Here is a 14444-nt window from a genome sequence, read left to right as displayed (position 1 = left end):
CGAAATCACAGGGCCTCATGAGAAATTACCTTTTCCCCGAAACTGAGAATGAATAAACAGATGCTGAATATGGCCTATCCGTGAGCAATCATCTATTATACGTTCTGGAATTTTCAGCCATTATGCACTAAGAGCTTACCACATAATCGATTCAGTGTTGCGATTGTATGCACATTTGTGGTAAGTTACTCAAAGATTCCTCCACAATGGAAGCCGGATATTCGATGAAAAAAAAAATATATCTCGTTGAGTTTTTTCCGTTTACAAAGACGAAGAAGAAGGTGGAAAAAAAAAACACCCCAAAGAGGCAGGACAAGAATAAACATGAAACAGAATACCTTGGGAATAAAATGTGTCGAAAAATAGTGTACATAAATTATAACAATTTTGTTTGGGGGGATGTGAATGTACATTTGTGAGGAATATGGATGACATACAAAAGCGAGGCAAAATCACATCACCATCTCGACAGACAAAAAAGTGTAACTCTGACCATGATAATAATAAGCGGCCATATGTCCTTGCTGTGATAGTACTAGTCCTTCATCTGGCATTCATGTAATCCGAGTCAAGGAGAGGAGTTTAGTAGCAGAAAGCAAGAGCTTTACAAAATGGTATCGGAAGATATTGAACTCATTAAAGCATCTACATCCGTTATATGGCTGTTAACATCATATGCAGTAGGCCTATACTATATACATGTACAACTCAATTTTGCGGGGTCAGATTCAATCCTTCATTCAACTTTAGAACATTATAAAAATATACACATTACCGTAAAAACCGTTCGGAAATTTGGCACGCGCAACTTTTCAGGAACTGGCTGTTGACAATTTGTACGTACTGATCATAAGAGTCGAATCCGTTTAAGTTTGAAATAAGTCTAATTCGAATGCTACAGATTAATTAGCTTCACAAATCGGGCTAGGAATACCTAAAAACTTTAACATGCTTAATAAGGCAAACACAAAATTCAAATAAAAATCCATAGCCTATCTCTTTTCTAAAAATAATTAAAATCATCCAACATTGAGAAACAGCGCTCCATTACCTTACAGCAGCACATTTGTTTCAAAAGAAACATAAAAAGATTATAATGAAATAATAAACCATAAAGAATATTTTTAAAAGATTCCCTTAATTTTGATTTTGCAATAACAGTGCTTGATATCTTTCTTCTTTATACTTGTTTCATGCTGTCGCGTTAAAGATTACTGAAAAGAAGTCAAGCAAAGAAGTCCAATAGATAAAAATAAACGAATGGGGGGGGGGAGAGGGGGCTTAAAGATGATAACAGGCAAACCAAACACACTATGGCAACTCATCCCACGCTCTTCCACAATGTCCTATAGCGACAAATTTAGATAACAATCAATGGTCGTCATAGTTACAACAGTCCTCATAGTTACAATAGTCTTCAGTGCAGTTTGGAAAAGAAAAAACAATAAAAACAACACCAAACAATCCATCACTGGCCAGCCAAAACGGGATGTAGTCCATCGCGGTGTTGAGGAAGCTTCTACTTGTTCTCCGCCGGCATGGTGTTCAGGTTCACTTCGTCGGAGGTCGTGTAGTCGTCCTCGTCACCGTACTCAAAGGTGGCGCACCGCTTCACGCGTCTGATGTTGACGTTGGGGTCGAGCACGAAGTCGTAGATGACAGCTCCGAGCAGTCCGCCAACCACCGGTCCCACCCAATAGACCTGCAATAATGAGAGAAAGAGAAGGATTTTTCGAAATGTATCTTTAGATATTGTAATCAATCTTTACATTTTGTATAGAATTACTGCATTGATGAAATGATAATGGTTTTTTTCCCTCTCAGGTACTTATATCCGTATTCAGAGCTAGAGTGTGCAGCTAGCACAATTAGCTGTGAGTATAATCCACCCCGTCTCAGATTTTCCGGGGACTTGTGGATCACCCCATTATCAAATCTTTTCAGGAAAAAAAAAAACAGATTTTGGAGCACATTCCCTCCCAAGTTAACTATAACGTCGATGAATGATGTAGCCTGCGATCACCACCCCCCCCCCCCCAAAAAAAAAAGCACACATACACACACACACACACACCCAAGGATTTTAAAGTATCAAAGACAAACAATGGAACCGACGCATGAATTTATTGACAATTAGAGTCTTAAATCTTAAAAAAAAAATGATAATAATAATAATAATAATAGTTTCGACGCTTTACGACCCTTTGAATGTTGGCAAGCCACCATGACCACTTGAGAATGACCAACTTGGTCACGTGACTATCACGACATCTGAGCTGTAAATAGTGCGAGTTTGGTATTACAAATGTTGACGGTACGAAATAATTCTCGTTTCTTCATTTTCTTGGGGACCAACTCTCTCTGAAGTAGATGTCGTCAACAGTCGTTAACTGAAGCATTGAACGATTTTTCTTTTCCGGAAACATGAGCTCTAGGCGGCATTTCATGCAGATAAGAAGAAATGTATAGAGATCTCGGCAAATTACGTCTGGATTTTTATTTGTTTGTTCGTTTGTTTTTTAAGCAAATATTTACTGCTTTGCCAAAATGCCCATAGAAGTTCAACCGAGTTGACTCTCGTGATGGCTGAACATGGTTGTATTTCATTGGACGCAATTTACGTCAGGAATGTTTTGAAATCAGGTAACTGCGCTCAAATCTAAAGCGATTCCTTACTAATTTCGTTTTGCAGTCTTTGATCAACATCAACGCAGTTTTCTCCGAAGTTAATTGTCGCATTATTGATGGAGAATTGACCTTAAACCATTTCAGTCCCTGGGAAAAACTCACGGTAAATGTGGAGTTTTTCCCAGGGACTGAGCACTGGCTACAAATAAAAATATGCCTGTGACAAATCAGCGATGGTACTCTTTCGGTCATAGTATAGACCAGTTGATTCTGTTCCTTCCATTGATTCTTTTGTAAGGTCGTTGGCCTGATTTCGCGTCAGCTTCCAAACACCATCATAATATATTCATCAACAATCCAACTGTAGACAGTATTCAATCTATTTTTTTTTAAGTCTTCGATGTGAAACAAGGACTCGATTACGCCCGAGGAACATTATTTATTGGACTCTGCAATCGTTTAACAGTTCCCCAAAGGTTGGTACAAGGTCGAAACAATTATCACTGCATTCTCGTTCTCGGTTAATGCTAACAAAAACTTCATCAAGAAAATGGCCGATAGTGACAGGAACGCCATGATATAGAGCTCCGCGAAAATGACCGTAGCTGCTACAAAAGTCGATGACCTGAAATGCATGAAGGATTTCTTTTTCTTGAATTCAAAAACAAACAGAAGGGGATCTATTCTACCTAAATCGTTATAGCATTGATAAACGAAAGGATACACAAATCAAAAGAGGGTGTAACCCACCCAGTCCGTCGGCTCTGACGAAAGCAATTTAAAATATGACAATTAAATCAAAGGTTTCATTTGACCTTCCATATGGTCATTTTGATTGCAGAATACAGTCAAACCTAATACTTTAAAGAAATTATGGACACAAAATGATAGTGTGTCATAGGCCTTCTCCTCAGTGGTCAGTATAGCGAGTTCAATAAATGCTGCGGGTCAAGTTCGTTGGTGTTTGCGCAATAGGCAAATTCTACGTTATCAAAAGAGCTGAGACTATTATGATACCACTATACGTCACCCAAAATGCATGTACAGACAAGAAAAACAAGAAAAGTGATATCTTTCATGAAGGTTACTCAAGTTAATCGCTTGTTTGTTCGTCCATTCATTTATTCATTTATTCATTCACTCATTCACACATTCATTCGCAGCGATGGTCATGATTACAATTTGTATGAGGTTGAAAAAAGATTGAAATGACAGTCATGCTCTCCCTGGAAAGTCCTTGAAGATTCAAGCAAAAAAAAAAAAAAAAAAAAAGATGTTGTTCGTTTTTAACAAAAATGAAAAGAGGTTCGTTATTCCGAGAGTTCGTCAATCCGAGAAGAAATAAGGTTCGTAATTCCGAAGACTCATTAGTACGCACCTTCTTTTCATTTTTCCGTGAACCTTATTTCATTTTTGCATGAAGGAACCTTCGGATGAATAAACCTTATGTCATTTTCGGAATAACGAACTTTCGGGGAAAAACCCACAAATGTTCGGACTAAAGAACCCTTTCTCATTTGCGTATTAACGAACGCCAAGGTATAGGGATTTTGTGTGTTCCGGAAATGACGAACCGTCTTTCATTTTTCGGATTAACGAACGTTCGGAATATAACGGACGTGAACACCCTGATTGGCTAGGAACAGTAAAGCATAGTGTCTGAACGAATACTAAAACTGTGACAGTAACCTCTGCTGTTGTTGTTGTTGTTTTTTTCCTTTTCAATTAAATGCATACTCATGTTTCCTGTGAATTTGCTCTTTGTTATCACTACTGGTAATATTGACTTCGTGTCCGGATATCCCCGTTTACAACGAGTCGGCTTGGACAAAGTAGCAGAAACATTATGACAGATACATTAGATCCAGAAACGGTTATTGCCTATTCGTTGCCAGTCACCAACCATTAATAACCCCGGCCTCTCCCTCCCTCTCTCTTTCCCCACCCCCTCACTCACTCTCTCTCTGATGCATATCTTCTTGCTACGAGATTCCCTTTCACTTTGAATAGAATTGCTTTTCATTATCACAACAATGCATGCCGCGATAATCTTCTTGAACATGCACTAACTCACAGATGTCTTGTTACTGAAATGTCTGTTTCCTACAGGGCAGAAAATATATATGTTCTGTGCTAGCTGTAAAACGGGGGTAGAGAATACTTTTAGTTTTAGAATGGTAAGGGATGGCCTTATTAGGATTGCAATATAAAGAATTACATTTTTGTGATAAACTGATCTTATGCAAGTCTGAGGTTGAGACTACTGTATTATGATTTCCGCTCTTGCTCTCACCCTCTCTACTTCCAGCCCTGTTTTCTCTCCTCTCTGATAACAGTAACTCTCTGTTCTTCCTATGCCACTATCTGTCATCTTTCTCTTATCTACTGTAAGACGCCAGTGGTCAGACTTGATGCATTCCTTACTGACCACTGCTGACCACAACCCTTTCCGTTCCCATGGACTCACTGTATAAAAGATGTACATAGACTGAAATAAAGTCAGTCCGGTAATTGCAGCCACTGAGTCAACGTCTACTTTCTTTTGCGTGCATATAGCCTAGCTATATACATCACACATATACTAAGGTTATAATACTGGCGACGAGGATTAAACTTCTGTAAAATGGCTGGTCTGGTAGGAAATATAGAAGAATTCCGAGAGGGTATCGACTGGTGCCAATACATAGAGAGATTGGACCTGTACTTCAAAGCCAATGGGATTGAAGCAGAGGAGAAGAGGAAAGCTACATTGCTGACTGTCATCGGGCCAGCAACTTACAGTCTTCTCCGCAGTCTTGTTTCTCCAGCCAAGCCAGCGGACAAGAAGTATGCTGAACTTGTCCAGGTAATGACGGAGCATTACACCCCAGCACCAAGTGAGATTGTTGAACGGTGCAAGTTCAACAGCCGTTTCCGAAAAGACTCAGAAACAATCAGTGAATTCATAGCTGCACTAAAGTCAATGGCAGAGCACTGCAATTATGGTTCTACTCTAGGGGAGATGATTCGCGATCGATTAGTCTGCGGCATTAGACATGATCGGATCCAACGCATTCTTCTAGCTGAGAAGAAGCTCGATCTCGCCAAGGCCGTTGACATTGCGACTAGTGTGGAGATGGCAGAAAGAAATGTGTATGATCTTCAATCAACACAGGCTCCACGCGGAAATGGTGCGACTAACAAAGTGTTCAAGCAGCAGACAGGACACAGAAAAACCGGAGCTCAACATCGCAACTCGTGCTACCGCTGTGGACAGGGGCACGAGAAGGGCAAGTGCAAGGCAGTCGACGCCACTTGTCATAATTGTGGAAAGCGTGGACACTTCGCGAAAGTCTGCCGGAGTAAGACAAATTCCGGGCAGAGGAAGGAGGTCCACACAAAGTTTGTCGCGGAGACTACCGCGGAACCGTCGACATCCCGCAAGGACAACTCTGAGGAGCTAGAGTACTTCATGCACAAGGCATCGCCAAAAAAGGAGGCTCCGATGTTGCTCGAGTTGGGGATTTCCCAAAATAACACTGTGATGGAGATCGATACAGGAGCTACACTATCGATAGTGAGCGAGGCAACTTATCGTGCATGGAAACATCAACCCCAGCTGTCACAGTCTGATGTGGTGTTAAGAACTTACACAGGGGATAAGATACCAGTAGTGGGCGCATGCAATGTGAATGTGAGGCATAATGCCCAGGACCTGGAACTCCCCTTGCTAGTTGTTGCAGGTGATGGGCCAAATTTGCTGGGGAGGAACTGGTTAGCGCGGCTGAAGCTCGATTGGAACACCATCGCAGTGGTAAAGCAGACCAACTCCCTCGACAGTGTGCTCGCAAATTACAACGACCTTTTTCATGATGGACTGGGCAAACTGAAGGGGCAAACAATTCAGATTGCCATTCAGGAGGATGCCCAGCCCAAGTTTTGTAAGGCGCGGCCTGTTCCGTTTTCGTTGAAAAAGCGTGTTGAAGATGAGCTAGACCGTCTACAAGAGGAGGGAGTGATTCAACCGGTGAGATTCTCGAGATGGGCAGCCCCCATTGTGCCAGTTTTGAAAGAGTCGGGCGCATTACGAATTTGCGGGGACTATAAAACAACAGTCAATCGCGTCTCCAAGACTGACATTTACCCCTTGCCAAGAGTGGAGGAGTTATTCACATCGCTATCTGGCGGTACGTCGTTCAGTAAGCTAGATTTGAGCCACGCTTATCTGCAGCTGGAGCTGGATGGGCGATCACGTGAGCTGGTGACCATCAACACGCACAAGGGCTTGTTCCAGTATACACGCCTGCCCTTTGGTGTATCAGCTGCTCCAGCCATATTCCAGCGTACAATTGAGGGATTGCTGGCCGACATCCCTCACACTGTGGCCTTCTTGGATGACGTACTCGTGACCGGAGCTACCGAGAAGGAGCACCTGGAGAACCTCGACAAGGTTCTCAATCGCCTCAACGATGCTGGCCTGAGATTGAAACGTGAGAAATGTGTGTTCTTCGCACCGGAAGTGACGTACTTGGGCCATCGCATCTCGCAGACCGGCATCCATCCGACGGAGGAGAAAGTGACAGCGGTCAAAGAGGCGCCTACACCTACGAACGTGTCAGAGTTAAAGTCTTACCTTGGCATTCTCAATTACTATGGGAAATTCATGCCAAATTTGTCGACCGTCCTGGCACCCCTGCATGTATTGCTTCAAAAGAATACCAAATGGGTCTGGGGAGCCGAGCAGCAGCGTGCATTTGAGGCATCGAAAACGCTGCTGACGTCAGACAAGGTGTTAATCCACTATGATGCAAAGAAACCACTCGTCCTAAATTGTGATGCGAGCCCATATGGAGTGGGCGTGGTCCTTGCTCACAAACTGGCAGATGGCAGTGAGAGACCGATCGCTTATGCATCACGCTCGCTGACACAAGCAGAAAAGAACTATGCACAAATCGACCGAGAGGGTCTCGCAATCGTTTTTGGGGTGCGTAAATTTCACCAGTACCTGTATGGACGGAAATTTGTGATTGCGACGGATCATAAGCCTTTACTGGGGCTATTTGGTGCCACACGAGCGATACCGACGATGGCGTCATCGCGTATTCAACGGTGGGCACTCACGCTGAGCGCATACGACTACGAGCTTGTCTATAAACCAGGACAGAGCAATGGCAACGCAGATGCACTCAGCCGACTACCTGTGACGATACCGAGCATGCGCATCCCCAAACCAGCAGACTACGTGCTAGTTATGCAACACCTGGAGTCGACACCCGTCACACCGACATCGATCAGGCAGTGGACCGCGAAGGATCCAATTTTGTCGCGAGTGCGCGAATATGTTCTTCGTGGATGGCCGTCAAAGAGTGATGAGGAAATTTCGCCTTATTTCAGGAGGCGGGATGAGTTGTGTGTGTATGATGGCTGCATAATGTGGGGAGCACGTGTTGTGATACCTCCACAAGGGAGAAATCAGCTCACTGATGAGCTGCATGAAGCTCACCCGGGGATCTCGCGAATGAAATCGCTCGCTCGCAGTTATTTCTGGTGGCCTGGGATGGATAGTGACCTGGAGAGCAAAGTGAAAAATTGCAAGGAGTGTCAGCAATCTCGAAAGTTGCCGCCAGCAGCACCACTTCATCCATGGGAGTGGCCACGGAAGCCATGGTCACGAATCCACTTGGATTATGCAGGGCCATTCATGGGCCGTATGTTTCTTGTGTTGGTAGATTCGCATTCGAAATGGATGGATATCTTTCCAGTCTACAAGGCAACCAGCTCAATCACAATTGAGAAGCTACGCGAAACCTTCGCGATACATGGCCTGCCAGAGCTTATTGTCACTGACAATGGAAGCGTGTTCACAAGCGACGAATTTCAGCAATTCCTACAGCTGAATGGAATCCGTCATGTTCGCACTGCACCTTTTCATCCATCATCAAATGGGCTGGCAGAAAGGGCAGTGCAGTCCTTCAAAGCTGCAATGAAGCGCATGACCAACGGCACAATTGAAACGAAGTTGTCGCGATTTCTGATGGCATACCGCATCACACCTCATCCAACAACTGGTACACCTCCTGCGCAACTTCTCTTCAATCGCATTCCCCGTTCGCGATTTGATTGTGTGAAACCAAACATGGAGGAGCGCGTTCAGCGAAAGCAGCATGATCAGAAGCAGAAGCACGATCAGCGTGCTAAAGCTCGCGATTTTTGCATCGGAGATCGCGTGTACGTGAAAAACTTTGCCAGCGGTCCACAGTGGATGCCAGGCGAAGTCATTTCCATCGACGGCGTCCAATATACGCTGAGGCTGGCAGATGGTCGCATCTGCAGGCGACACATCGAGCACATCCGACGTCGCTATGACAACGACGATGTGGCCGCGGATGTGTTCCTTCCTCATCCACGTGGGGAGGGGAACAACAATGCACAGCAAGACCATGATGACGAAGCACCAGCACTTCGCAGGTCTAACCGCCAGCGAAAATACCCGGAACGCTATGGAGAGCCAATACCACATTGAGGAGGCAGTTGTAAATAAAACTTGTGAATATGCCGGACACTTTGGACAATTCAAGGTCGAAATTAAGTTCAAAGTTAAGGATAATTCTTCGTTGGTTCACAGCTGAACTCAATGGACAGTTCATTTGAACATTATAATTTTGGTTTTCGTGTGTTGATACATTTGACATGGTACACACATACATTTATACCTCCCAGAATATAAGAAAGATGATTTGAGAAATATAACAAATTGCAAAATAAGTTGAACACACCGATTGAATAAGATAATGTATTAGATGGAGATTTTGGACATTTGACAGTTTTGGGATAATGTTCAAATAAGATAGTGTTATTCAAAAGAAGTTAAGATTTCACTTTTTGGTCGAATAATGTTGTGTTAATTGATGAGAACCATTTTTGGAAAAACCAAAAACAATTCTAAGGGGGAGGAGTGTGATAAACTGATCTTATGCAAGTCTGAGGTTGAGACTACTGTATTATGATTTCCGCTCTTGCTCTCACCCTCTCTACTTCCAGCCCTGTTTTCTCTCCTCTCTGATAACAGTAACTCTCTGTTCTTCCTATGCCACTATCTGTCATCTTTCTCTTATCTACTGTAAGACGCCAGTGGTCAGACTTGATGCATTCCTTACTGACCACTGCTGACCACAACCCTTTCCGTTCCCATGGAACTCACTGTATAAAAGATGTACATAGACTGAAATAAAGTCAGTCCGGTAATTGCAGCCACTGAGTCAACGTCTACTTTCTTTTGCGTGCATATAGCCTAGCTATATACATCACACATATACTAAGGTTATAATAATTTTGTAATATGATAGCGATTTCCTTTAAAAAAAGAAGTTATAGGAGATGGAAAAAGTACGCAATATGAAATGAAAACTGTCGGATTTTTTTGGGAATACTGACTCTCCGAATAGGGAATTCGGATCATGAGAAAATTATAAGAAACTGTAAGAGCACGTGAAGGGTTAGTGATAATAGTATTAAACTAGAAATAGCATGGAGACCATTATGTTTGTGTTTTTATTTCTGCGGTGTACGTGCATTCATGCATTTAGTTTAACTCAACATGAAGAAAAGTTTATTAGGGTCAGGGTGTGTAACTTTAGATCTAACAGGAATAAAGATCGAGAAAAAGCAAAAACAAAAGAAAAGAAAGAAAGAAAATTGATTAAATTTATCTCTCAGGAAGAAATCTAATGCTGGTATGGAAAAGCTGAATTCAAGCTGGAAGAAAATTCTATCGGGATTAGGATGCGGCCGAGGAATCACTCAGGAAATTCAAAGTCCATGCACAACGATTGAGAGGCTATTCAAAGGATTCTTTACCCAGTGAGCCGTCCACACGCCTCCGACCACGGCCGAGCCCAGACTTCTGGCGGGGTTCATGCTTGCTCCGGAATAGTTGATCTAAGATAACAAAGAAAAGAAAACCAAGGAAAAAAATCATGAGAAAAAAAAACACTCAGTTGAGAGTTTTCATTTAGCGGAGTTACTGTGAAAACAAAGTTAAAACAGAAGTTATACAACAGAAGTTACAACACAGTTAAAACGGTGTTCAGAATACCGAGTTGTTACAACAGACTGAAAACAGAGATACAACGGGCTCAGTATCCCACCCCTGCTCTCAAAACAATGCGTACTATGATTATCATAATTATCATACTACACGTGTATTTATTCATTAGTCTCCATGAACCTATCCCTGTCAATTAGGGTTCTAATTACATTATATACTCTTTCTGCTTATTGAATCCACCTATTTACTGATTCATGCAATTTTTCTAAGGGTTGTTTTGTTTGTTCCGTAGGTTTTTGACTTACAACAAGTTTTGAAATCTCTGGTCAGCCCAGGGCCCTGTTTCTTCAAGAGGTTTAAGACCCATGGAAGTTACCATGGTAACAACGCAAATGCTGACAGCTGATTGGGTGTGGCATGACTGATGTCGTCGCACAGGCATGCCTGCTACTGTTTCTGTTTTCAGTCGTTGCAAATTACTTCCTGGAACAGGGCTTCGTATATCAAGTATTTTCAATATCATTCATGGACACGTTTCAGGCATTTCCTTCGGGAAATGTTCGCAATTCGACATAAGCATAACAAACGAACACAAAAATCCACATCATTAGACCTTAAAATTAACAACATAAACGAGAAAATACCATGAAAATAGATAAGTTTTCAGATAGTGTATACAGCCTATAATTCCCGGAATGACATACAGTAATCATCGAACATAATCACTTTGTGATTCGCCAGCTCATGCTTCCGAGGGAAGGAAAAAGAACGTTAATGGGTCGAACAAAATGGCGTTAGCATATCCCCTTTCGAGGCATCAATAACATTCATCAAACCCATCACCGGTATGCAAGCGATACCACAATAAGCAGTTTACTTGCAACGTCATGGTATAACCCTTGAGTCCTTAGTCTGAGAAAACAGTGGTAAAAACAAGGGATGGTAAATCTATGTCGTGAAGTACCCTGTATATGCTTGTTATTTGTAGTTCCGATTTTTTTCTCAAGTTTTGTTCTATCTTGTTTGCAAGTTATATATAGTTACAGTGTATATGTATAAAAGAAATAGATACAGCTTTGCACCTTTTTTATACGTGTGACACAATTTGCATTGTAGCAACTTCACGGGTGCCCCTTTCAGACCAGGGAGTACCTTAAAAGGTGCAAAGTTGTACCTTTTAAGGTGCTCACTAGTGTGAAAGACGCAAAGTTGCACCCGTAGAGGTTGTTGTTGTTGTTGTTGTTGTTGTTGTTGTTGTTGTTGTTGTTGTTGTTGTTGTTGTTTGGGGGAGAGCACATTCTGCTCACACCTCTGCCTGCAGGCCAATTACATACGGTTGCTAAATCTGCAGTGTGGTGGGTATCTACGCCGCAAGAATAAAAGTCCCTTTGAAATTCAGGGAATGCGTGTCCCGCCTTCAAATTGGATGGTTTTAATACGGGAATTCACTGCTGTATGTTAGAGCTGGATATTTCTCATTCTATTTGAGCTGGCATTCCCTGCATACGTTTTTATAACTTTTTTGCTCCACTTTTAAAAATCTTTTAAAAATTTAAAAGTTCCATGCCACATCATCAGTCTGTGAAAGGGTCTAGGGCAATTGCCCCACGGGCAATTACCCTGGACCCTTCCCCTGGCACTAATCCTAATCCTAACCATAACCCAAACTTTCAACCCTAAACCCAACCCTAACCATAGACTTCACTTTTATCTTACCACTCACCAGTATTTACTCAGTAACCGGGGATAATTATCCTCGGGGGTAATTGCCCTGATACGCTGTGAAAGTATGAGGAGATATTATTGGGGAGGGGACATCTGGCTTGTACTAAATGGCGAAACGAATTAATCAAGACGGCGGGAATGTACAATTTCGAATGACGATTTACATGCTTTGTAGGTTTGATTTGTGCCATTACTCTCTGCATACATCTTGTTCCAGTGGCTGTAGCCCTTATACTTTATCATCCTTCAGTTTTGAAGCGACGACGGATCACATCCTTCCCGCAGAATGCACTTCACGTAGGAATATTATAGCCACCTCATTTTAGTTTACGAAGCATGCTAGGCTTCTCTTTTGCGAAACGAGAGCATGTTATTTTCGTCTACAACTATCTCCTTCCCTCGTAAAATCTATTAATGAATGCCATCTGAAGTGGGGTCCACTCCATATACTAGTAGTGTATATAGGTATCTATTGTCACGTGATCAGCGGGTTTCCATCCTCATATCACACCCTTGCATAATGTACATTATTTTTATACAGTGCACGAGCAGACTGCAACGTGCATTGCGTGTTGATGACGCGCGTGAAGATGATACGAACCTAATCTGATTTTATCACTTACAGCAAATGAATACGTTATCACAGTAGTTACAGTATATGTCACTCTATATTTAGCGTCGAGAGAAAGTTGGACCAATTTTCGTCATTTCAGATGCGCATTTTATGACTTTGTCTCACGAGTAAACAACAAAGATCGTTTCGTTCTATTTTGATGTATTATTTTTTTCAGATCTCGGGATTGAGAATAAATATTATTAGTCAAAACACTGAAGCAGGCCAGAATGTACCATAATTTTTTGTTTGGCTTTTCTCTTACATTGGGTATCCATGGCGGCTTTTGAGCTGGCTCGACGTTCACCAGGGGGCTTGTCAAACCAAGAAGGTACAATATCGCCTGTAAATATAGTACCTCCTTGTTCAAACTACCAGAACACACTTTGCGTTTGTGTGGAATCTGCATGACCTCCATCACGTGTTGGGAAAATTTAAATGCACCTGTAAATAGTCAGGGTCATCTCACGAGACCGACACCTACGAGTCATACAGCCCACGAGTTCGACATTGAAATAAGGTCTATGAGTCATGATTACAACCCACGAGTTCAACACTTTACAGGTAAAAACAGCTCACGAGTTCGACAAATACAACACGATCTCGTATGCCTTGTTTGCTCATCATAGTATCGAAATCATGAGTTGTATGACTCGTGGGCTGTATAACTCGTGATGGGCTGTATGATTCGTGGGTGTCGGTATCGTGACGTGCACCCAAATAGCGTATGGGCAGTGGTTACCAATAATACTTCTTCACGTCCATCATATTGCATTTATTACATCATCACTCTCCTTCTTCAAATCGGCTCTAACAGTGATGCTCCTAATATTTCTCTGTTTGGATCACTATCCCTATATATAGCAATCAATCCGCGCGGACGAAATTCCCGCCGCAGCAAAATGAGTTACGCGTATTTCTTATCTAATCAAGTTCCTTTAACGGGACATACATTCCAGCTATAGACGCATTCATGAAATGTGGAATCGCTACAAAACCAGGTTATCGACTCGATGATAAATCGAAGTCTCTGTATGCATCCTTTTACTGTTGTGCTTATGTTACTACTGTGACCACCATAACAACACTCTTTTATGCAAGTCATTGTTGGAATGCACATTATAGGTGTATAATTATTTATATGAAATGAAACCAAAGGACTGTCTCTTTCATCATCAAATTTACTTTGAGTAGCCTTGTAGAACGACCTCTGACAAACGAGCAATTACCTCGTAAACTAATCGCCGCAAATATCCTTGAGAATGAATGTCAAGTGTTTTGACCCCCTGCAAGTATAGGGACACCCTTGAGATTGGACCTTAACAGGGCCTATTCTTTGGGATCACGTTTATCCACTGTTCTATCTTGATAATTATGGTGTATACGGTCACGATCAATATTCTAGATTAAATCACGCGAAACAACCGTACCGTTTTAACTGTTTAGCCAAAG

General features: G+C 42.2%; 1 protein-coding gene across 1 annotated transcript in view; it reads right to left on the bottom strand.

Annotated features, from left to right (window-relative positions):
• Window positions 1-333: 333 nt before the first annotated feature.
• LOC139709676 (aquaporin-like) overlaps window positions 334-14444 on the bottom strand; it is a 31696-nt gene continuing 17585 nt past the window's right edge. Inside the window, exons 2-3 of the mRNA XM_071621634.1 lie at window positions 10465-10545; window positions 334-1702 (exon numbers count right to left, since the gene is read on the bottom strand). Of these exons, the coding sequence (XP_071477735.1) occupies window positions 1520-1702; window positions 10465-10545 (264 nt within the window). The 3' untranslated portion in view covers window positions 334-1519. The remainder of the gene's footprint in view (window positions 1703-10464; window positions 10546-14444) is intronic.

This window comes from Diadema antillarum, unplaced genomic scaffold (genome assembly GCF_040938485.1).
Source record: "Diadema antillarum isolate AM-2024a unplaced genomic scaffold, OU_Dant_1.0 seq00001459_RagTag, whole genome shotgun sequence".
NCBI lineage: Eukaryota > Metazoa > Echinodermata > Echinoidea > Diadematoida > Diadematidae > Diadema > Diadema antillarum.
The sequence above is the reverse complement of the archived record's forward strand: the minus strand, read 5'-3'. Positions and strand labels throughout refer to the sequence as shown.